General features: G+C 40.2%; 1 protein-coding gene across 3 annotated transcripts in view; it reads left to right on the top strand.

Moving 5' to 3' along the window:
- numbl (NUMB like endocytic adaptor protein) overlaps positions 1-25,515 on the top strand; it is a 115,625-nt gene that overhangs the window by 37,405 nt on the left and 52,705 nt on the right. Inside the window, exon 1 of one of the 3 annotated variants that reach the window (XM_041811971.1) lies at positions 15,544-15,662. The exons of the other annotated variants lie outside the window; for them this stretch is intronic. Within the exon in view, the coding sequence (XP_041667905.1) occupies positions 15,622-15,662 (41 nt within the window). The 5' untranslated portion in view covers positions 15,544-15,621. Of the gene's footprint in view, positions 1-15,543; positions 15,663-25,515 lie in introns of those variants that run through there. 3 annotated transcript variants of the gene reach the window in all.

The raw sequence follows: 25,515 nt of genomic DNA, 5'->3' as shown, positions 1-25,515 counted from the left end.
ATCTGTAAGTGCTTTTTCAAACAGGGTTGCTCTTTGTGTGAGGTTAAAACCAGCTCAACATGAGGGAATTTCTTCTTGTCTTCTGAGGGGACTTTTTAGTTCTTATGTTGAGGGATGACTTCCTTGTGACACAGAAAACTCTGCAGGAGTCTGTGATTTGAGGTCAGGCAGACAGATGGTGCACATCACATTGATTGATAGACAGCTGGATAAACAGACTGATAATGAATGAAAAGAGCTCATTTGCATTTTAAAATTTGTCAGAATTTGAAATAAATCAGTATTTTATACCAAAGAATGCTCTGAAAAATGATGCAAAATGCTCTAAATTAATTCAAAGCATTGTCTGATCAAGCTATTATTCTGTAGTCGCATCATATTTCATTTCAGCTGATGTATATTTTAAATACTGATCATATGATCACTTTGTCAACTTCCAAATATTTCCTGTTTAGGAATGTATGAACCAAAGACAAACAGAAGCTTCTCAGACGGGCAGTCAGACGCAGAGCGAGGACTTTAAAAGCTTTAAAAGCTTTATTGATTTCAGCCCTTGTATCTTGTTGCTTTACATGCATAAACATGCATTATATATGCTAGCCTCTTACTGACTCTAAACCCCAGAAATCTGAAGAAACTTCATTTTACATGCTGTTCACAGTGGGACAACTGTGTTTGAGTCATTCTTGCATGTGTCAGCAGAAAACCTCTGCTCTGTCAGGACAGATCTGACAGGAGGTCAGAGGTGGGGGTCATGCAAATTGACCTGGGTGATATCACACAAACACTAAAACACACAACTTTCACACATGCTGCTGGGTGTCCCCTTTGCTCTGTGATTCTGGTACTGTCCAGCAGGGGTGCTGTTACACAGTTAAACAGAGGCCTGGCTCTCCTCATCACTTCTGCCCAGAGAGAGAAACAACACTCTTACACTGCTACAAATGTGAGCTATGTGGCAGAGGCAACAAAGAAAATCACCTTACAACCTTTACTTTATTATTTGGAAATCATTTAACTATAAAAACTTCTTTTGAATATCAGTATGCATCAATGCACAGTATAATTATAGCCAAACAGGAGCAACAGAGTTCCTTTACAGCCATAAACTACCAATGCTTGTGCTTTAAGATAATTATTATACCCAAAATGCACCGCTGGGATCCTTTTATCTTTAATGTCCTGTTATACTGCATCTGTAGATGATAAAAACTACGGCAGCTGAATACATAAACATCAGGCTTCAGCCTGAAATATTATGAACTTTATAAGAGAGCACTTCATCAGGAATCCATCACTTTAAAACTGCATTTCATTGAGATATACATGTGTTGATGTGCATGGTGTTTGGGTTGATTTAATGTGTTGGGTATGCTTGTATGCTTTTTTTTCTGTCTTTCACTGAAGATGGTGTTTTAATGTGGTTGATTTAAGGGTTTTTGGTGCCTTAATATTTTTTTCCTGTCTGCACCTGCATGAATGTCAAACCCATGAAAACCCATGTTTGAAAAAAAATACCAAACATATATGTACAAGTATGATTCTATGTAGGGCACAACCCCATTTGTGCTCTGGATGTCCTTGCATATTACCAGGGACATGGGAAAATAATCTCTTAAAAAGAACTAGAAAAGCACTCAAAGAGCGCAGACCTCCACCATCAGCCCTATCTCCCGATAGTGGAGAATCCTTTAAAAACAATTCTGGATCCAGACAGTGATCCAGATCACTCCCAAAATCTAATTAGCTGATTACTCCCTCCCTGGTGGAGTGGAGACACGCTGAGGCAAAGCACTGGCTTCGCTACGTGTGGAAGTCATGGCAGAGGGTGAATATTCCTCTATTCCTCCCTGCATTGTGAGTATTCTCACTACAATTCGCTGACTATCTCTCTGTTACGCTCCGACTCGTCTCCTTGATTGGATGTGCGTCTTTCAAACTCTATAAACTCTGAGACTTTGAATAAGTTACTCATGTCCGCCATCCCCTGGTATAAAGTGGTAACAGCGCAGCCCTATCTCCCAATAGCACAGAATCCTTTAAAAAAAATCCTGGATCCAGATGGTGATCCGGATCACTCCCAAAATCTAATCAGTTCTTCTTTATGCCATGTCTGACATTTCCTGAAAATTTCATGAAAATCTCCTCCATGACTTTTTGAGTTATGTGGCTAACAAACAAACAAACCCACTCGATCACATAACCTCCTTGGCAGAGGTAATAAAATCCACACCTTTAGGGTGAAATAAGGGATAGGGATATGTCTCGAAATCATACCAACACATCCAGTACCGATTGGATCAAATTAGTAAACAGATATTGAGACTTCATTCCGGTACCCTGCCACCCCAAGTCAACCCTCTGCTATACCAAATGAAAGGCAGGAAAAACGTAATGGAATTAGAGTGATTTATGTGTTATGTCACACTGCTCTCCTTTTCTTATACCACAGACGGCTGACATCTTAGAAAGATATTTCTGCAAAACAATTACCCCAGGCCATACCCAACCCTAGTAATCGTTGGGTGTGACAATTAAGCACGGTCTAGGGTACTGTCCAGGCAGGCAGTAGGGTGGACACGAGGAAAGGCCCAACAAAAGACAAGCTGTCAAGCTTGACCTTGGCTGCCAAGCGACACACTTGTGTGCCAACATGTGTCGAGCCTGACTCTGTCTTTATTGGAACAAAATGTATGGGAAGGTATACACTGGTTTTTATGGTAATACAAATTATTTAACCCTCTGTGACTGATGTATACAACAAGAAGAGACATAGGTTATAAAAAGTTTTGTAGCCACTGTTTTTCTTCTGGAAGCCCTCTGTTTTGCTGTTCTAATGACGCTATCCATGTATTCGTAGCCCTAATGGTAGCTTTTTTCATATGCCTGGAGTTTGGATGACTTTGTAGGGTGTTTAAAGATTAAATCCACACCAGCAACTTTGATGTTAAATGCCTTTTTTTACCCATTTTTGATTGGCTCTCCTAGTAGCTTAGCATTAGCCACCATAATAATCTCTGAAGATTGATGTCACAAGGGCTGTGACAACCAATGGCAGGCTGTTCTGTTGTCACCTCATGCTATACAACCCAGTGCATGTGCATACACTTTGAAACTGTAGGAGACAGGCTGAACCAGGCCTGAATGGCTCAATAGAGACAGAGAGCCTGTGATGTGACCCTCTGTGTCTCTGCAGACAAGGACTAATTTTAAAAATGGTTCCAATCCCAAGAGACGGGAGAACAAGTTTATGCAAAATAAAATCTTAGTCATTACTGTTTATTGTTTCATACATAAAAATCTAAAGTTTTAATTTCAGTGTAGTTTTTTGTTTGTTTTTATAGTCCCTTAACTTTATAAAATTTCAATGACATTTCTGCAGCTCACATATTCTTAAAGCTTATGTTGTCCTGAAAAAAAAAAGGCTCTTAAGAGCTTGACTGTGCACCACAGGGTTTTAATGTTTTACAAGCTTTTGAAGGCAATAAGTGTAGGTGAGACAAAATGATTAAAAAAATAGCTTAGGGCGTAGAGGGTTAAGAATGTTCTCTGTTTTTGTAGGGCATTTTACCCTCTTGTTTTCTCACAACCCGGGGCAGTGTGCACCACATTTGTGCCAGATCTCAAGCATAGCATACATATGACATGTACAAAGCAGTAGAGTTTGCCTATGTTTTCACTCATTCATCATGCAACTAGTTTGCCATTTGCTAATTGGAAGAAGGTCAAAGAAAGGAGGCCTACTACTGCAGCAGAGAGGGGTATGCTCCTCAAATGATGCTATGCATGTGTACTAGCACATGGACAGTAGTGCAGTTAAACTGCCTACTCATACTAAAACCATGGCTGAGCTTTGTATATAAACATACCTAGTGATCAGCACAAAGAGGTCACTCCCTCTGTCCTCTCCCCCTGCTCTCTCTAACTTTCCTGTCTCTCCATTAGCCCACAAAAACCATACCATTGGTTGCCATGGGACCCAGTTGCCATGCAGTCAAGTTTTCACATGGTCCTCCTGTGTCCACTGTAGCATGAGGGATTTTGGATGCCACTTGAATGGGAAGAAGAGATGTGATTTCTGCTTGATTTGAATCCAAGCAGGCTGTATGTACAGTATGTCAAAGCCACTTAAAGACACTCCTCTATTACCTTACACCTGCTCAGTGAGGCTTTGTCTGTGCCTACAGACACAGGGAAGTCATTGATAATAGAGGTGAATGATGATAGAGAGTTATTGAAGAGAGGAGAGATGGATGGAGGGCAAGTCAGAGAGAAGAAAAGGAGAGTGGTATTGACCAGAGGCAGAGATCGATACATAGCCTGTCAGGATAAGGCAGTGGATTTGGCTGTCACACCTCCCTATTGGACAGGACGTCAATCTCAGCGCAGTTTTTACTGAGCGTGACGACAGAAAAGTTGAAGTTTTGGAGATGCTGTGATTTGCCGATCAGTGTGAGGAAATAGAAAGAGTCTGGAGCACTTAGACGTTCAAGCAAAGTGATAGAAAGATGCTGATCTTGAAAAAGTTTAAACTTGTGCCAAGAACACTAAAAGGCTGTTAAAATAGAGCTACTGCCTGGCTGATGTTTGTCTTTGCAAGGTATAACCTCCAATGTCAGATTTGATCAAAATAAGTGTATATATTTTCCACACTTCTACTTGTTATGGCCTATACTCACTATATTAGTAGTTCAAATCCTGGGCAGACCACAATGAGTATCCATTGTTGGCCCTTAGGCAAGACAGGAAGACCTGTGTCAGATGTAAGTCTCTTTGGACACTAGTTTCTGCAGAATGACATTGTAACATTGTAAAAAGGGAAAGGAATAACACTGAAGACTTTTCATTGTGCAAAAGATGTTTTTCCTCTTCTCCTGACCTGCTTGGGCAGGAGTTTTCTTTAACAACTGGCAATATGTCATATTCACTGATTGTGAGCAATGATAACAACTGCCTGTTGAGCCCCAGTCTGTGATTCTTCAGCAGTGATACAAGCCTACTACATCATATCTCCCTGATTGGCCATTATGAAAGTGACTGACAGCGGGATGTTCCCAAATGGACGTTGTTCCGATTTCGATACCAGTATCGGAAATACGTCCTGTACTGCTTAAAATGTAGGCATTGGTATCAGCAAGTAGACAAGTTTATGCACCAATCCAGTGGCATTTTATTTAACTCTATATTTTGCTTTGTTTAGCCATGCTAAATGTTAGCGCAAAAAACTGAAATCAATTCTTGGCTGCCGGAAAACACTGCATGCACGGGCTACCGTTTTTAGAGCAGCTGCCGTATACAACAAGAAGTGACAGTTTATCAAAGGTTAAAGACATTTCAACCATAAGTCATTGACTCTTACTTGTTTGTCCTCTTGAAGCTAGCTGTTGCGCCTTTCCATTGATGCTACTGATGCTTTTGAATCCCTTGCAGCAGCATTTTCAGCAAGCCTGGAATTTGTGTGACTTTTTTGGACTTAAATGATTAAATCCACAACAGTAGTCCTGATACTTAAAGTCTTTTTATCCATTTGAATCCAATTATGATCATTTATTACCACTAGCTTGAATGCGAACCATCATATTGTTTACCCTTTTGTGAGGGTCTGTAAGTCAATGGTGGGCTATTCCGTAATCACATCCAAATACAGCATAATAGAGAGAGATAGAGAGCCTGTGATGCATCCCCCTGTTGTATTGTTATCTTAATATTTAGCAGTTAAACTCAAGAATCAGCAGAAAAACATTAGGGTCACAGAGATGCTGTACATTATGATTGTATTTGCTGAGCCATGTTCTGAGTCAAATATAGATCTAAAATAATTTTGCTAGTCTGCACCATTAGTCCAGAAAGTTCACACTGGTATCTGATCATTACTCGATATCAGCTGACACCCAACACCTTGGTATTAGAGGTATCGGGAAGGAAAAAAAAAACGGTATTGGAACATCTCTAGATGTAATATACATCACATGTAATGAATATTTGTAACAGTCTATCTGGCGGGCCAGGCTACAGCTAAACTGGAGCTTTTGAAAAATGCAAGCTGTCATTTTGTACATGCACTCCTGCTTATATATAACAGTGTAACACACTGTATTTCACAGACTAACCACTGTGAAGCTGTCTCTTATTTCTAAGTTGTGGTTTAAAACCACACTGGTTTAACAATGCAGCACTTACTTTAATACTAAATATAAAGGTCAAAATCTTGAAGTGCATTACTTTGAATTAATTTGAATTCCAAACCAACTCAGTGGTAGGATGTGTTCACATTTTCTGACTAGTCTTGAAAAATCTCCTGAAATGCAGAATGATTAAATGTAAATGCATGATTATGGAATTTAGCATTTACTCCCAATTAACAATTATAGCTGTGATATTCACACAAATAAACAGCAACTGCAGGTCAAATAAACTCTAAAATGCCTCTGAATTAATTATAAGTTATTCCCTATGATATATGACATTGCTGCTACAGTTCCCAGTGAGGCTACAGTAGTCAGTTACTGCTTATTACAGTATTCAGATGTGTGCTCTAGTCTATGCTGGTCACTGGTGCATTATAAGATTATTTATTAGCATGCACTGTTGGATAATTTTATATTTGTAAACCAACAGATCATTAAGCTCGGTTTCTCTGAGTGTATGTTAAAGGGGCCTAATTTACATTCAGACTGTTTTGGTTAAAATAACAGACCATTATGGCATCACTGAGGCATGGTCGCTGTAAAACCGCAGCGCCTCAGATTAACATGCTGGCGGATAGAAACACATTAGACACACAGACACAGACGGTGTGATTAGGTTTCTCTGTTTCGTCTCTAACGGGTGGAAAAGCTCACCAGAGACATGAGCCAGAGGGTTTATTTAATGTGAGCAGGACGCGTGTCTGCTACCACCTGGTGTGTGAGATCACTGTATTTTATAGCTACATATGCTTATGTCAGCGTCTGCCCAATAGATGGATACAAGGATGATGAATGTGTCTGAACACTACCCACCTGCAAACACAAACAAACTCACATGCACCGCTGCAGGAGAGCCCGTTCAGCTTTTCTACTCAAGTTCAGCTCCAAAGAGATCCAATCGTTTGTACTTTCTTCTGATTAGTTTAAATTGAAGCCCTTTTGTCTTCCTCTGTGGCTTTGTCTTCTTCTCTCATCACTAATTTTAGATTCCTTTCTTTCTCATCCTCCCACGCAGCTCCCTCCAAGGAGTGCCAAAGAAAAGAGTAGGCGGACATGCTAACAATGACCAGAATTAAAGGTCTGTTTAATACAGAGGAGAAGCTCAGAATAAGCAGTTTGTATCTGCTCTGTATCTCCACCTAAGAGTGGTGACATAAGAAAATGTCATTGTTTTTCAAGTACTGGTGAGTTAAGTCACATGCACATTCACAAAAATCTCCTGAAAATGTACAGAAATTTTCTGGGTTAGCTGCATGAATGGATTTGCAGATAGTTTTCACCCAGACTGTACCTGGACTTGTCTTGACAGCCTCAGAGTAAATTTTTTATATTATTGGTTTGGGTGAGCTGATGTTAGGACACAGAATGCAATACTCATTGAAATTGACTGCAACAGAGGTAATGACATTTGAATCTTCCAACAAACCATAGACAGTACAGCCAACCTTTGGTGTGATCTCTGTGCACATAGCAGTAAGTGTGTTTACATGTACTTTAGTGTCCCAGTTATGAGTCTTATCCCAGTTTTGATCATATTTGGGATACTGTGTTAACATGTGCACAGAGAAACCTGGGTATTCATATCCCTGTGTACACTAGAAGTCCTTGTATCCTGGTTTCTGATCACTGAATCAAATCTGCACAGGTGTCTGTGATGTCACTTTTACCACACTAACTGTGGCAATTTTTTTAATCTGAGAAGAATGAGACCAATGTGAATTATTTTTGGTGTAACATTATTAAATGGCATCATTATGTTGAAGAAAGGGCAAGGGCAATTGAAAATATTATTTATTACCAAAAAAGTTTAGCCAAGACTCCGAGGAAGAGCTCAGCCATTTCACACATACATCCGGAAACCCACTCATAGAGAGCGATTGGGAAAGGGCAGAGTGTTTGAAAAAAAACTCGGAGGGTGATTACATGAACGTTCTGTCACATCTTTACATCTTGCCAATCATAGCAACAAAACACATGACATAGCCGCCACCAAACTGCACCCGTTGAAGGAGTAGACTCCATACAGAACTGAATAACGTGAACCATGGACTGTAGACATGTCAGTACATGAATTTTGTCATTTTTGAGAAGAAAACAACTCACTGCTGTTCTTTGTTTTGCTTTTAACGATGAAATGTCGTCAAATTCTGATAAAACTGGCGCTTTAGCAGCATCCACGCTAATGTCTTCTGTCATAATTGCACCGACCTCTTGTCGCTGCTTGCTTATGTCACTTATGCCACTTCAACACGTTTTGTCTACTGGAAGGCAAGGCACTCTAGAGGGCACTTTATCATTATAACCCAATGAAATTAAGCCTTTTAAGGCACCTTATCAGGTTCTCTCTGAAAAGAAAACCCTGAGGGCAATTTATCATATCTTAGACCTGTTGCTCTTACCTCAGTTTTAATGAAGATTTTAGAGAAACTGGTCAGGTCTGAGATCCTGAGGACAACAGAAGGTGCCCTGGATCCAATGCAGTTCGCCTACAGGCCTAGCAGAGGAGTGGAGGATGCGACTGTAACACTGCTAAACATGCTTTTAAAACACTTGGATAATAATGAGACTCATGCCAGGCTTTTATTTGTGGTCTTTTCTTCTGCTTTTAACACCATCCAGCCCCACATCTTGACTGAAAGGCTGTTAGAGCAATTTAATTTAAGTAACAATCTGATGGGCTGGATCCTTAACTTTTTAACTGACAGGACACAAAGGGTCAGGGTTAACAACATTCTGTCTGACCAAAAACACACCTCCACAGGGTCACCACAAGGGTGTGTGCTTTCACCTCTGTCGTTCATTCTGTACACAAATGTGTGTCAGAGCAAATATGACAACAGGGCCATCATAAAGTATGCTGACAACTCAGTTATTGTAAGTTTACTTTGAAACTTTGAAACTAACTGTGAAGCAGTGTGTAAAAAGGCCCACCAGCGTTTATATTGTTTGAGGAAACTGTCGCACTTTCACATTGACCGAACATTAATGACCATGATCTATCGTGCTTTTATTGAATCAATCTTGTCTTTTTCCTTGGTGTCTTGGTTTGGTCACACATCTCTGAAAGATAAAAATTCCTTGAGTCAGGTAGTAAAATGGTCAAGTCGTCTTACTGGTGAGCCTCAGCTCTATCCAGCATCCCTGTATACTAAGCAGTTGCAGAGGATAGCTTACTCTGCCTTAATGATGATTCTCACCCTTTGCACAGTGAATTTCAGCTTCTCTCCTCTGGACGGAGGTTTCTAGTCCCAAGGTGCAGAACAAAGCGGTATAAAAACAGCTTTGTTCCTGCCACTATTGCTGAGCTGAACAAGTTGTGGCCTTATTTTGCACACATGTATTCCATTTGTTCATGCACTTACATATTTATTCCTATATTTGAATCGTAAACTTGGTTCTTACCCTGGCTTTTTTGAGAGCTACTGATTTGCTGAGTTTTAATTTGATCTCATTGGAGGGTACTTCACCCTCTTTTATGCCTATTTCTGCTTTTATGATGGAACCTTGAGCACTTTAATGTTTTACCTTTGTTTTTGGCATGTTTGTTTCACTTTTCAGGAGTTGGGGTGGGGGGTGAGCTGTCATGCCTTGGAGGTTTTAAATAACCTTCATTTCTTTCCTGTTTGTTTTCTTCGTTGCTTCTGTCCTGTGATCTGTGTGTTGGAATGGATGTTGTAATCTCACTGACTGTAAAACAAATCTACCTATGGGTACAAATAAGGTAACCTGAACCTGAACCTGAACCTTTGAGGTGTTTTTCCCAACATTAGTGCACTGGGGGGAAGAACATTGACGCTGCTGAGTGAATGGGCTCTCTGCCACTCAGCAGATGTTGCAACAGTAATTTCCACATATTAGAACATTAAAGGGCTCCCTTTATTTGTTGTTGAACATCTGCCTATGGGACATTTTCATTTAACGCAGATGGTTGTCTGAAATTACATCCTGAGTCCAGACGTCTGATCTCCAGAACAACTGAGTCGCCATCATCATCAATGGGACACTTCTGCTGGGCTTTATGTGCCGTGAATGTCACAGTTGTTGTCCACATTTCACTGAATAAAAATCAGCCAACTGTCTGAAATATGGCATTGAATGCATGACAAGATCATGATATGAGGACTTGTGAGTCTCCTTCATGCCTCTCTTAGTTTTTAATCACATGCAGGTTGTCATCAGCACCATCAGGGGTTGTCTGTGAAACATCATCAGTTTAGTGTATATAGTTGCTCCACATAAAGACTTATGTATGTGCTCATCTTCATCTTCTTCTTTTTGTAATTAGGGCAGCTCCACTGTAATAATCCCTAAAACAAGATTCCCCATAGCAACAATTAAGTTAATCAGACTGGTGCTGGGCCCTTTAACTTTTCATGTCAGCTCCATCAATACACATTAAGAGAGACGGTGCTGAATGATGCCAGTTGGCTGCAAATACCCAGGATGCTAAGTCTGTGACTGACATGTGGACAAAGTTAGCACTAAACAGGGACATTGTGATCTCTCTCACTCCCACATATTGTTGATCTCTGGCTCTCAGTGTGGCAGGTTAAACAGCTTAGGGGATAAACGGGCATCACGGAAGCTACGAACGTGTGAGAAGACGGAGAGCATTAACACAAAACAACACATACAGTACAGTACAGTGTCTTCTGACTCTGATGGATGCTTACTACTCACCTCCAGCTCTCTGCTAGTCTGAAACACAGGGCTAATGTGTCTGCATCCCAGTACCTGTCATAGCCCATTTTCTCAAATGTTTTCAGATCAGTGAGGCCTTAATGGAGCATTTTAGCTGAATTTTGCTGAGGATAGCCTTTTTAAAAAGCTTAGTCATTTTCCAGTCTGCTATTAACGACTGTGACGAAGTACTGTGCACTGTGCAGGGCTTTGAATTTGGGACCAAGGTCTCCCACTGCATTTTAGCTGCATTGTGCACATGTGTCGACTTATTATGAGAGGTTTTTATGCAAAGTATCAAGAAGGTATCAGCGGTATTTTTAGTCTGCTCTTTTGCCCCAACAACCTCTCACTGCAACCCCCAACAGCAGAAAAGCTTTTACTCCTCCTCTCCAACCATCCCTTCAAGTTCAACAAGGTCTCATTTTTTAATCCTGCCTAGAGTCTGGAGGTCAGCTCTTTATTCATGCCCACTGCTGGGTGAGCCTATAATCCCAAAAAAGTCTAAGCACTCCAAAACTCTTGTTCCAGCTTACCCGTCCCTGGCTTAACTTCTGAATGTCTTCCTTCTTTACTGTCTTACCGTATCTCCTGCACTTTTCAGCATCAGCTGAGCTCTCAGCCTACAGAATCACTGATAGTTTTGAAGCATGTGCTGTGTTAAACTGAACCAGGCCGCTCAGTGGAAACTACCTAATAATGCTGTTAGCATTGTTAGTGTTTATTACAGAGTCACTGGAAGTGATTTGTTGCTGTTTATTACCTTTACTGGTAATCATCAGGACAGAGAATCAAATAAAGTTTTGTCTCTTTTTTCCCCCTTTCTGCACATTCTTCCTCTTTTCCTTTTACTTTATGTGCGCTGGGCTGAGTCCATTGTTAATATCTGTGAGCTCCATGGCAGAAACTTGTTATGCTGCTCTGTTAGAAAGGGTGATAAAATGTAACCTTGCAAAGCAGATGGATTTGTCAGACTCCATGCCTGTCATCAGGTAAATCCATCTCAAAAAAGCTCATTTAAGGAGAACGACGCAGTAGCTATGAGGTTTAGTTATACTAGCCATATGCAATGGCTACCTAAAGGGTGGTGAAGGGTGGTTTTCCACTGGCTGCTGCTGTGGTAGGAATTAGCTTGTATGCAACTGTGGGAAGGTGGCAGTTTAATCAGAACTAGACCTTATTTTCTTTTAAGACAAGTCCTAAGAGTCACGCTGAAAGCTTGTCTTGGCAAATATGATATTTTTACGAGTCTCTTGACTGGCCTTGGTGGGAATTTTATTCACCGAGGAGCTCCACCATTCACAACTATGGCAGCAGTAGCCTGTCAGCTCAAGAGAAGTACATGCGTACATCATTTTGTCTTGTCGCTCTGATTGGCCTGTCATGAATGTGACAGAATATTCCTCCAATCACCTTCAGAGATTTTTTTTTTTTTTAAGTCCTGGCCTTCCCAAATGCTTTCTATGGCAACTTTTCCAGTGGAAAGTGAAATGTATCCATGCAGTAGATTTATGAACCAGTCCATTTGGTGTGTCAGGTTAGATGAAATATGTTCAGTAATATGATCAGACTTACAAGATGTCCCTTATATGTGTGTGTCTTGATGGCAAGCACTGTCCCACCGTAAATTTCATTTTAAGCATTTCATTGAATCTGTAATTGCTGATTTACCTCCAGAAACAATAATCAAGGCATTTTCAAACCTTACCCTCCGTCAGAATACAATGGGCAGTACCTGTTACATTTTAACTTCTGGAGGAATCATAGTGCGGTATCATCACATGACACCCGACCATGAATATGTCTAAATATTATGTCCTTTCTTGACAGTTTTTCATTTGACAAATTTGCCACGCTACATAATAAACAACAGTTCCACCATCACTCTTTTATAGTATTTCCTAGGGCTGGGCAGTTAATCAACAGTTAGATTCAATCGCAATGTGGCCTGCTGCAATTTTCAAATCACAAAAGTTCAATATTTCTTTCATCTGCAAAATACCAGTTTTAAACTTTTTTTTGCAGCAGACATGTTATGCATGACATATCATGCAATCTGCCAGGTGCCGTTTAGAATCATTAGTCAACACCAAATCAAATCCTTCCTCTCCAGTAATCATGTATTAAATCCACACCCATCAGGTTTTAGAACAAATCACAGTACAATCACTGCAGTCACATCTGTCACAAATGATATCATTTCTCAGTTAGACCAGAGGAAAAACTGTGCTGCTTTATTTGTAGACTTAACTAAAGCTTTTGATACTGTTGACCACTCCCTGCTCCTTGAAAGGTTAAGATAAATTGCTTTTGACTCTCTATCCTGTAAATGGTTCCAGGACTACCTTTCACAGAGAGATCAATGTGTTGTTGTTAAATTGTCCTTCTGTGTGTCTGCCTCTAGCAAAAGGTGTACCGCAAGGTTCAATACTGGGTCCTATATTATTTACAATATATATCAACAATATCACATCCTCTATAATAGATTGTAACACCCACCTTTATGCTGATGGTACAATTTTATATTGTTTTGCCAATATGGCACATTCAGCCATTCAAACCCTTCAGCAAAACTTCAATTACAACATGCTCTGTTTGATTATAAGACTGGTTCTCAATCCTAGTAAGACCAAATTCATGTTTTTCTGCAAAGCCACAGACATCAACGACAATAATTTTCACATCACCACTGTTTTTAATTGTTTTGTTGATATTCTTTGTATTAATTTTCTTGATGCATTTTATTGGTTGTACTCTCGACATCATTGAGGGAACACCCTCAATGATTCTTCGAGATTAAATAAAGGTTGAATAAATGAATGAATGAATTTTTTAGAATAGTATACAAAAAATTCCTACTTTCTTCATTTTTGTACTTTTTCTTATAAAATATAAGAATAAAAAAATCCCTTCAATTCATAGTAATTCATATCCAATTTGCAATAAGAGTCAAAATCATCAGAATTAGACACTTTAAAGAACTGTTCAGCCCTTGTTTAGGAATAAAAGAAAGTTGAGGAATAATCGCATATCAAATCACAATTGAAATATTGGGGAGAAATATCGCAATTAGATTATTTTCAAAAATTGTTCAGCCCTAGCGTTTCCATACATGAGTACCTGTGCTGCTTCATGAAACAGACACACACCTTTTCTTTTGCAAGAACAGTGTAGTTACCTGCACAGAGCATGCACTGGTCAATTTAATACAGTCCATGTCCCTTGTACACTGATTGCAAAGATTAGACGTCACCAACCCTGCAGACTTGCCTGATGTGTTCTTACTCATGCCCACACATGGAACATCCTGGAAGGAGAAACTCTAGATAAAGTCAGTGTGAATAATTCAGCCTTTTTTTGTCAAACATGGAGCACACCACAAACATCTGGAGTTTCTTCAAAGCTTTATCCAAGTGTGACATGACTATGTTGTGAATCTGCATCGAGAAAGTGTAGTATGGTACATTGGTTATTTCAAATACAAAGGACAAGTTGAGTTAATCTTGGACTTGCAGTCTCCCATATCCAGGCTCATTATGTTGAGATGGCAGATGGGTGTTTGCTAATGAGTTTGGCTCTGCTCAAGGTTTCATTCTTTGTCTCTGTTGCCAATTTATGTCACGTGTTTGCAAATGTTGGATTCATGCAGAAAATATGACAATAAATGAAATTGAAACCTGCTGTTTTTGTAAAGTTTGCTAGGAAAACTCTAATCCTGTACAAAAAATGCATGATTGACTGGCTTACAGACCTTATTGAAACGCTAAACCATTGCGGTAACTGTTGTGTCTGGGTAGGGCTTCTCCTAAACTCGACAATGTGATAAAAGCTGTGTCACTCAGCTTTGAAATCAAGAGCAGAAACCAGCAGATACCTGTACCCATGAATTGCACTTCCAGTCACTTTCTGATTTAGCTTTATTTTGATGACTCAATCAGCTTGAACAGGAAGCCAAACACCACTCTTGCATCTGTTGGGAACATGTCCCGATTCCTGTCTGCGGCCTACCCTTCGGCATCCATTACCAGGAAGCAGCGCTCCCCCTCCTGTCCAGTAACCCCCCTGTGGAAGCATACTACCAGGCCTGGTTCCAGCCCTCACGTTAAACACATCCTCCAGCTTTGGCCCCATTCCCTAGTTCCAGCTGTGGCGACTGTTCCCAGGTTCCAGTTCTCGCCCTTCTCCCCCAGTGCACTCTTGACCAGTGCGCCCATAGCAGATGGAAAGAAAACTGTGTCACCAGCAGCAATGCCTCACTTAATCACCCCTCCCCTTTTCTCTTCCTCCATATTGCTCTCTCTCTTTCTATCCTCCCGCTCCCTTCGTCCCTCACTCTCAGGATTTGGAGCATCAAACATTGATTTGTCTTTATTTTTAGAGCAGCTGTGAGGGTATGTGCGTGCATATTTGTTTGTGTGTTTCTGCATACCAGACTCTCCTCCATGCTGGGTCGTGGGCAGTTTAATTGTGTTTGGGTGCATCACTGAGTGTGGATTTGTCACAGGCTCCTTTTTTTTCCTCCAAGTTAATCCCTTAAGAAGAGGTGTGGTTCTCTTTCTCACACTGCACTCCCTCTCTTCTGCGCTCCGGTTCTCACTTCGAGCACTATATCATCACATGCTCTCTCTCCTCCTCTCATCTTTTTTCTTCTTCTGCTGTTGTTGTTGTTGCTGCGGCCGCTAGTCCGAGGGAGTACTTTCTCTCTGCTTGTCATCTCTGCACCTCGTCTCATCTGCTGACGTTTCTGTGCGAGATGAGCTCTTGTGGCGAGATGGGGGAGGCCATCGAACTCAGGTGAGTCAAACACAAAGTAGGAGGTCTGTGTTCATTTATGCATCCAAACATGTATGCTTACTCACTTTATGCTGATTGCTTCTCAGCGTTTCTGTGTGGGATTATGCACCTTTGGTGTATTGTGATTTCAAACTGGGTCATCTGTTCATTGCAAACAGCACCTTTGGCTATGTTTCTCAGCTTCACCTCTTTTTCTGACCTTTTTTTTAAGCAGGCAGGAATCTGCAGGCGCTTTAGAGGTCAATGAGAAATCTGGGATTGACTTGACATCGATAGCTTTGGTTTGTTGTTGTTTTTGTTGCTGGTTTCTGGCTATGGTGGTATGTTCACTCACTGCCAAACTGATAATAAGTCTAGCCCAGCCTGTATCCACAGGGCTCATAGCGGCTAATAGCCTTAGCAGATGCATTAGCCCCCATGCCCATATGGAAGAGATTAAACCTGCTAGATTGATACAAACCCCAAACATTTTTTTTCTTATATGACGCAAGTATATGCATTTCCCATGCTCATGCACACCTGTCATGTAACTGTCCACATTGCATTCATGTTTTTAAACCTTCTCTTGCTGAAGCAAGCAAGGTGTACTTGCACTTCCTTTCTTTTTCTCCCTCTCTGTTCTCTCTCTGTTCTTGTGATTATGTAACGAATAGGACAGCTCTCGAGTGAGTTGCAAAAAAAGCAAGAGAACAAGGGAAAGAGTGAGAAAACTGCAGACCACAGAGACCTGTGTGGTGAGTGAAATGAGGACAAACGAAGATCTAGCAAGATGGAGACTCAACAGGAGGGACGGGATGAGAGGAGGGGGGTGTGAAAGAGAAGTTTGAGTGGAGAAGGGTGTGAAATGAGATTAGAGAAGACGGAAAAGTTGAGAAAAATGCAAAAAGTAGAGAAAATACTCATTACAGCTTGGATTTTTGTCACAACTATGCATAACAGAATGTCAAAGTGCTTTGTTTTACAATATGGGAGGATTCCACAATGATTTAAAAATAAGAAAAGGGTCCCAGAGAGGTCAGAAACATGATTTAAGAAGATGAAAAAGAGGGGAACTTGAACAATGTGAATGTTCTAATGCACAAAACAACTAAAAGAGAGAAATTCCCAGTTAAGCTGCAGAGTCTCAACAGATTGCTTGGCGTTGTGCATGAGTATGACGTAAAATCTGCACAATGCAAGTGGAAGGGTGGGATTTGACAAGACTGAGAAATTACAGAAGCAACATATGAAAGACTCGTATGTGTCTACCTCCTAAAAGTGAACTTCCAGTGTCCAGAATGCTACCTAGTCCACATTCTGGTGTACTTATAAGTTGTAGGGCCTGAAAATGGGAAACATGGTGCTCTAAAGCAGTGTTATGAACTTCTTCTTGGCTGAACTAGACAACATATTTGTTCTGGTTTGTGAACCTCATCTCTGACCCTAGAGATGACTTCGCACTACACCCTCCTTTGTAGACATGCAGCACAGATGATAAGCAGGCCTGTTACACCGGCCCAGACTGATATGAAGGAATACAAAGAGGGAGCACAGCACAGTGATAGTGGAGCATATCGACTAGACTGCTCTACTTCACGCATGGCTGCACTCTTTGGATTAGCTTCCACACACATGCACGCCTTTCCCGACACAATTACAGACACACATGCAAACATAATGCTTCGATATGAATGCAGTATCATCCCATTCAGAAATGAGTCACATACAGATAAACTCACAAGGCTAGCATGCTAGGTGCCCTCTTCACCTGCTGTTCTAAGGGCACAGGGGGATTGTTATGTTAATCTGCCTCTCCTTTAGCCTCAGAGTCACGTTTACCCACATGCAGGAGCACAGACACACCTGTAAGGGCACAACAAAGCATGCACAGACTTTAGCGCACCAATGCAGTGCATGCAATAGTATGCAGTGTGAAGAACATCTGTTTTTACAAAAAAAGAGAGAGGAAGCAGGTTGCCCTGCAGAGACTACCCTCTCTCTCTCTCTCTCTTGCTGTTGATCTCTTCTACACACACACTGTTCTCAAGGCTTAACTTGGCTGGGTGGGAATTGAAACAGAGGCAGGAGGGGCAGTGACACAGCAGCATGATAAGCCTGGAGGAAACGGATAATAGGTGTGGAAGCAGGGCTGGACTACAAATAATTTCAGGGTATTTTCTAACTAAATGAAAATACAATAACTGGTTCGCCAGATAGAAAATATTATATATCCATTACATGGGAAATATTTCACATCCACCTGAGTTATATCCCATAGTCTGTGTTAGGGAAAGGCACAACCAATGGATATATTCTATAAGGCAGTGGTTCCCAACCTTTTCCAACTTAGGGCCCACTTTTAAGTCTCAAAAATTTTTGCAGCCCACCTCCGACCTCATAAATGCAGAGGCCATATTATGTGTTTTCAGAGCACTTTTTTTTAAATTTAAGATTGAACATAAAGGACTGAACTGAATACAGAAGAAACATGTTGGAAGCTCCACAGTCGCAAACACAGCATCTGTAACATGTTGCAACGTCTTCAGTGTTACAGTTTTCAAGGTGCTGTCCACACAATAACCTCTAGATAACAACAAACGTTCCTATCTCTCATTTGCTTGTCACATGTCTAATACTTGAAGGTCTACAGGTTGAGAATCACTGCTATAAGGTGATTGGACAAATATTCTGTCAGTCACCGGCCAATCAGAGCAACAAAAGATATGACTCAACAGGTAGCTGCTATCAAAAAACATCTTTTCTTTAGTTATTTTCTTAAAATAAAACATGTTGTTGAGTTCTTATTTTAATCAAACCTGCCTCTTTACTTACATCCAAGGTAATTGCTTTACCAGCAGCCATTGTTTACTAGCCATGCACTCCCTGGGTTAGTCAAAGCATGCTGCCTTGACTAACCCAGGGAGCATCTTTAAAGCAGAGACTTCTGCGCCAGGTAAAACTGTACGGCAATAAAATGGTAAAATGTTAGATGAGAGTGTTACTGACTGAATTATATACATTACAAATGTACACACTTGCCTTTATTATTATTATTATTATTTTTTTTTTTTGATCAGGCATCTATAAAGTCACTCAAATTTTCTTTTCTAATATTTATCTTTTGGATGTACTTTGTGGCCCAGGAAACTCTTCCCAGGTAGCATTCATGCCTCTAAAGACACCGATCTATTCTTAAAATCAGAAAGCAAGTTGTATAGGAGAATGTTTAACAGAGTGTCACAAGTTAATCCAACACCAGTTAAAGTGTGACACCAGCTATATACTTTAGGCAAAATAAATGAAGAAAGGGTGACATGGGTTAAATCTTTTGGCTGTATTTTGTTAGTTTCAGGACTTAAAATAGCAAAATGTAATCAAATATTTTATAATAGATTAAAGGGTAATTTCTTTTTCTATCATTCTTAGTTATTTTAAATGACCTCTCATGGCCCATTAACAGAACTCCAGGGGCCCAGCAGTGGACCCCGGCCCACACTTTGGTAAGCACTGGTATAGCGGAAAAAGAGAGCAGAAACCTTGCAGGTTAACTAGACCACTGACACGGGAGGATGCACATCAGGTGTGATATCAGTGTGTAGCTTCATATATTCACGTTATCATAATTTTCTCTATACTCTAAACACGCGTGTTTTAAAATGATCAGATCTACTTTATTCTTTTCAATGATGGGTGTTAGCAAAATCATCAGAAACTTCACAACTTTCAGTCTTTAACAAAAAAGAGAGAGAATGCTGTCTGAAATGGGCAAATAGGTTGTCAGCAACAGGTGGAACTGGCAAGAGATGAGTTTTTGCTTTGCTCCTTGCCATTTCCATAAGTTTTCCCTCATGTTGCCGATGTTTATGACAGTATGGTGAAGTTTGCCTGCATTTTTTGGTTATTAAAGCAAAATATTACCAATACTGGGCATCTAAGACTTCTGCTTTTATTGCAATTCTATCAAATGTATCAATATCATTTGAACTGTGCTATTAATATTAAAATAATTAATAAAATGATAAATGATAGTAAATGAAATAAAGACTTGTGATTTCAAATAGATTATCTGATGGTTACAAGCATTTTACTGTCAGTGGCTTTCACTCTAAGAAAAAAAGGTTTGGGCTGGATATCTTTACGATGTTGTCTTACACTAGATCTTGTTTAGATAAACTGTATATAGATATCTTCAAAACTCCATGCATTACCCATCCCTAGGTGGGAATGGTTTCTGCCTTTGTGTTTCTTAGTCCTGACACACTGCAGCACACACATCTCCCAGGCTCCCCTCTCTCTTTCTCTGTGTGAAGCTTACACACTATCACTTGAAGTTCCTCAGCTAAATCCTATTTGCAGAAAAGACTGGGAAGCAGATAATTTTAATTGCAGGATGTTTTCTCAGTCTCCTGCTTCGCCGGCAGGCCCTTAGTCTGATTAACTCGATTTGAGTCTTAAATGAGCAGCAGGAAGAGCGTGGACAAAATGTGTACACTGTATGAACTGTGTATGTGAAAATTAGGAGGGTGCACTCATTTATTGAAGCCTGCCTCTAACCATGTTTATTACTAGCTGTGGAAACTCCAGTTAAGTATAAGAACAGGTTTATCAAATTACACTGTAGTTTAAGTACAATTTATGATCAGTAGATAATGCAGCCTAAAGTTTGCAAAAAGTGCTAATTAGTGACTTTGAATATGTGAGGAAGTAGCTCATCAGATATTTCTGCAGTGTCAATTAACACCAGATAACATGGTCACGCATGAAACCATAACACCAGCGTGTTGAAAGTCCCTCTAGTTTATGAGCTAGGTTTGTTAGCTCTTATAAATGTTGAGTCATTTAACTTCCAAGTAAACCCACAATCATTCTGTTACATAGTTTACTAGCTAACCAGTGTCTTGAGCTACCCACAAAGCAGAGTGCAACTAGTGTGCATAGGACTGGGAATAGTTTATGAGGAATACTGTCCTTGTAAAGTGTCATGCGTATCAGTTTAGTTGAATAAATGTCATGACTCTAACTTCAGTTTCCTTCTAGGGGAGCTGGGAAAGGAAATATACTTTTTTGGATATCCTTGACTTTGAAAGCTAAAATCAAGCAGCAACCTTGGTGCATGATGTTGATAAATGAAGCTTATGTGGGAGTGTAAAAATGAACAGTTAGTCTTAAGGTTGTCCGCATAAAACAAGGACTATTCATTAGGTCGCTTTTACAGTGTTTATTTTTATAAAACATGTTCACAGCACAGTTAAAATCGTATTCGGTATCAGCAGCTTATTTCTTTGTTGGTACCTGCTGTATGGAGGTGGGTATCTTTCATAACTCATCTGTTTGGATTATATAAAGCCTAAAAGTTCTGCATAAATCTGCATAATCAGAGTCGTAGCTGAGATGAGTAACAGGCAGGCATGTTTGCTGTTTGGTCTGCCTCTGCTTAACCTCTTTGACTATCACTGAAAGCTGAGATAAGCATTTTCAACAAGGTGTCCACCATCATTCAGACACCCTGTGTCACAGAAGCCAAAAGGAAAAGTCATCTATGTTTACATGCATGTGGCTTGGTTTTTATTCCAAGAAAGAGAACAGCATGTTGCTGCCACTTTTATGACTTTTATGGATTATGGTGACACTTTCTTAATGCATACTGTACTGTAACCATGAAGTTCATAACTAATCTCAAGTCCTTAACTCATTATTGTCTGAATTGTCAAGTCAGGTGGCCTTCATTGACTGCTTATAGACAAAATCATTGGCATGTCCTTATTTTAACAGCTATACTTAATCTGCTGGTGTGATTTTATTCATGTTAAAAGTGCTGGAAGCTACAATCTTTGCTCTGTGACTCAGTCACTATACTTACTTTTGCTGTTAGTGCCCAAAGTCAGTCTCATGGGTAAAAGAGACTTCAGGTATGCTGCTACAGCAGCTCCAGATCTGCTGCAGGAGACTTTGTGTCTTGAGGAGCTGGCTTCTTCAAATCTTTTTACAGGTAGATTCAAGGCACTGGATGAAGATGCATCCGGTTGTTGGTGATTTGATGGATGACTTTCTGCTCTGTGACCAGGATTTGATTGATATGTTTGTAACTGCTCTGTTTTCTCTGTCCATCTTTGTTAAATGCACTGCTGCCTGTCTTGGCCAGGACACTCTTGCAGATGAGATTTTTAATCTTAATGAGGTTTTCCTGGTTGAATAAATTTTAACGAATGGATGTAAACAAAATAGTGAAGTTAAGGTTAGATCTCAATGAGCCACTTTAACTGGATATCTGTCCATGTCTCACTATACATGCACAGGAAGAAATTCAACTTGTTGAGGGGGGCATGTTTGGCTCCATTAGTAGATGCCCCCTTTCAGCCATGGATCCTCTTCCTGTAAACCTTGCAGACAGTTTACTGGTTGCATGCTGGACAGTGAAAACATGAGCAAACTTTACAGGTCTGCACACTTTCCCTTTAGCTTACAGGGATATCCGAAAGGCAGTCCACACCATGACTCTGGCATGGAGACTGTGGAGCATGCGCAAAAACGCCTTGTCTACTCAAGTTGTAAATGTGCAAGAGTGAAATGATCCCCGACCATATTTTCCTGGTCCAACTTTGGGTATCAACAAATTCAATTCAGAATGACCTTCATTGGACTAACATGTATACATGCATTTTAATAGTCCAGTTTTGGACTAGCACATTTAATCAACTTTTTCTAATTGCATGCAAACACACTGACTGAAACGGTGTCTATGATAAGGCAGTCTTTGACTAAAACATTTAAAAAATGAGGCTTTATGAACCCGCTATGCTCTGTGAGTAGCTATATCAAACACTGCATGGATTATTTACAATGCCAGCCCAAAAACCTACAAATCCCAGAATGCTGCAAACACACATGAACTACATTTAATATCCTCTTTCCCCTGAAATGTTCCTACAGCATCAGCCCCTGTCTGAGACTACTGGTCACAAGATGCAGAAATTTTCTGATTTTAGATGAAGTACCAGTAAAAGAACTGATCAGGTATCATAATTTTGACTCATTTCTTAATCGGCTCATTCTTGACAACATTCCCCTCATGCTCCCTCACCCACCTGCTACTGTCACAGTGCTATAAATTCCCACACTGTTCTGCAGCCTGAGTCGCAGAGGGCCATTAAGTCTCATTATGCAAGACGGCCACCCGGCCATAATTTTATTAGGAGGCTCCCTGTAATTCTTCCCCGGCACAGAAGCCCCCCTCCTGAATGATCATATTGCATCAGAGGGTCAGAGGAAGGACAGGATGTGTTTATGTGTCTGCACGTCAGTGACGAGCTAACTAGAGTCTACCTTGTTGACTTTGAGACACACCACAAGCACTGTCGTCTACTTTTTACTTCATTTAACTTCCTGTAACAAATCTTCACAGGCTGTGGTAGAAAATAACCGATACTAAGTGGTGGTTTTTAAAGGGCTGCACAGTGATGCAGTGGTTACCACTGTCTCCTAACAGCTAGAAGCTTTATGGTTTAATCTCCATCTGGCTTTTCTGTAAGGAGTTTGCATGTTCTCCCCATGTATGAGTGGGTTCTCTCCGGGTACTCAAGCTTTCTCCCACTGACTAAAAACATGCTACTCAGGCTGTTCGGTGACTTGTGAGCATGACTGATCGTCTCTCTATGAGCCTTTTGAATGACTGGCAACCATCTATCTCAGGTTAACTTCATCAAGAGCACCTGTTTGTTTCACCCCGGGCTGGAACTTGCCAGAGAGCTGTGTCATTACGTCACAGTTAATATCAATGTGCATCTCAGTTTTCCCCAGCAGCACTAGCTCTTGTAGCTCCCTTCAGGTTTCTATACTTCATCCAAGGCCTGGAGGCGGCTCGGGTCCTCCTTAGACCACTGCTGCTTTACTTTAAATTTCATGATTGTTTTGCACTGTTGCTTTGCTGCCTCATTTGAGGCTCTGTTGTTTGCAAAAGGACTCTTCCTGGTTATTTATACATTTCAGTCCCCTCCTCAGCCAGTGGCGTAGGCACAAGGCCCCACAATAAGCACAGAGGAGTTATGTAAGGTAAAATTCTGGGGGAGGAGAAAAATGGTGCTTGTTTGCATGCATTCTAAAACTAGTGTGATCAATAGCATAAGGGCAATTATTTTTCTGTGTAAAAACTTTATCAAAACCTTTGTAGAGCAATGCAAAACTCTGTTGACCATTGATTGAAAGCGACCGTTGATTGGAATAGCAAGGATTAAAACACCAAAATATGTTTACATAATAGAAAGCTGGAATTACTTTTCTTACCTTACTGAGTGGCACCGTCTGTCTCCTCTCCCATTTTCTCTCCATGACTGCAGACGACCCATTCAGAGGCACTGTCTCCTGGTCACGGTTTAAAAGCTAACGGTCACAGTGCAGTCAGCCCAGAATGCCACGTAAATTTGAACTCACAGCAGCTTAGTATCATATCACACACCTGTCATGTGACCACCGGTTTGGCTCAGTTGGTGGAGCAGGTGCCCGTGGACTGGGGCTGTAGTCCTTACACTGGTCCCAGGATGGATTATTTCATCATAGTTTGAATTACGGGGGAGCTGTTGTCAATATTTAAGTTATTATTTCAGCTTATGTAGACTAAGTTTCCTGAAAATAAAACAAAAGTATTCATATCTCAATGTTGTTTGTTTACTTTCAACCAAGTCAGTCCCCACGAATCAACAAAATCCTGCATCCTGGTCATTTTTAGGTAGCAGTGCTGCACTGAAATAAGGCCCAGAATTATGATGGTACCTGAATTTATCAAAGAGTTGGTGTTTTTTCTATTTTTTATCCACTTTTTTGCTCTGATTTTCTCTGATTGAACTTGTTGCATGATATTTAAGCTGCTATTATTCCTAAATGGCTTCTGCAGAAGCAGCAGAACGTCTGTTAACTCTGATGTTGCACCTAAATACGTACGTGTGCATGGAGCTTGGAATGCTGTGCTGCACATTGGAAAATGGGGCTCCCTCGAAAGCCACTGTATAATTCAAAAACTGGTTACCATATTTATTTATACCCCCAACATAACCCAACTCCTGCATTTTCAGCCTCTACAGCTGGTGCTTTTTTCCCTTTTTCCTCAGATTCAGTGTTGGGATTATGACCTGCTTGTTCTTTGACTGCCTTAAGGATTCACTCAGCTCTAAAACTGCATGATCAATATTGACCAGGATGGTGTTTTCATAACTATAGAATACATCCAGATTGTGATACAATTTATCATTAACAGTGTTGGGATTTTTTTCCCATGAAGTGCTGTTTTGGTCTGATTTTCACAGCTTTGATATCATTTTTTTTGTATTAAGGAGCAGAAAGTAGAGATATTGTGTATTTTCTACTTATTAATAAAGATTTGTACTGTTTGCAGTTTTATGTTGAATTATAAGGAGGCAGCAACTGTCTTTAGTTTGCTTTATGAAGACTTGACTTAACGTAACACACGACAGACACAACAGCTGACTAACTGCTTGTGGAGTCCCGTCTTGTCTCACTCACATATCCTTACGCCTTCTCATGTATGAAATAGTATATATCACACAAATGTGAAATATATTAGCTTTAACATTGTTTTTCTTATTGGCGGTTAAGTTGTAGAAGATCTTAGGTGACCAGAAGTAATACAAAAACTGTGTAACAAGGTATTTTTAGATGTGAGTAACTAAGTCATGGAACACTTTATTTTGATCATGAAAACAAAAAATAAACTTTTAAATGATATTAAGATTTTCAAAATAAAATAAGATAAAACTTTAAAAATGATTAAAAAATAATTAAACAAAACAAAACAAAACAAAATAAAAATCTTGTGGGTTTGAATCGGCACAATGCCTCTGTGAACCCTGACTGCATCCCTCCT

The sequence above is a fragment of the Cheilinus undulatus genome, linkage group 2 (assembly GCF_018320785.1).
Source record: "Cheilinus undulatus linkage group 2, ASM1832078v1, whole genome shotgun sequence".
Taxonomy (NCBI): Eukaryota; Metazoa; Chordata; class Actinopteri; order Labriformes; family Labridae; genus Cheilinus; species Cheilinus undulatus.
This window is presented reverse-complemented; position numbering and strand designations above follow the sequence as displayed.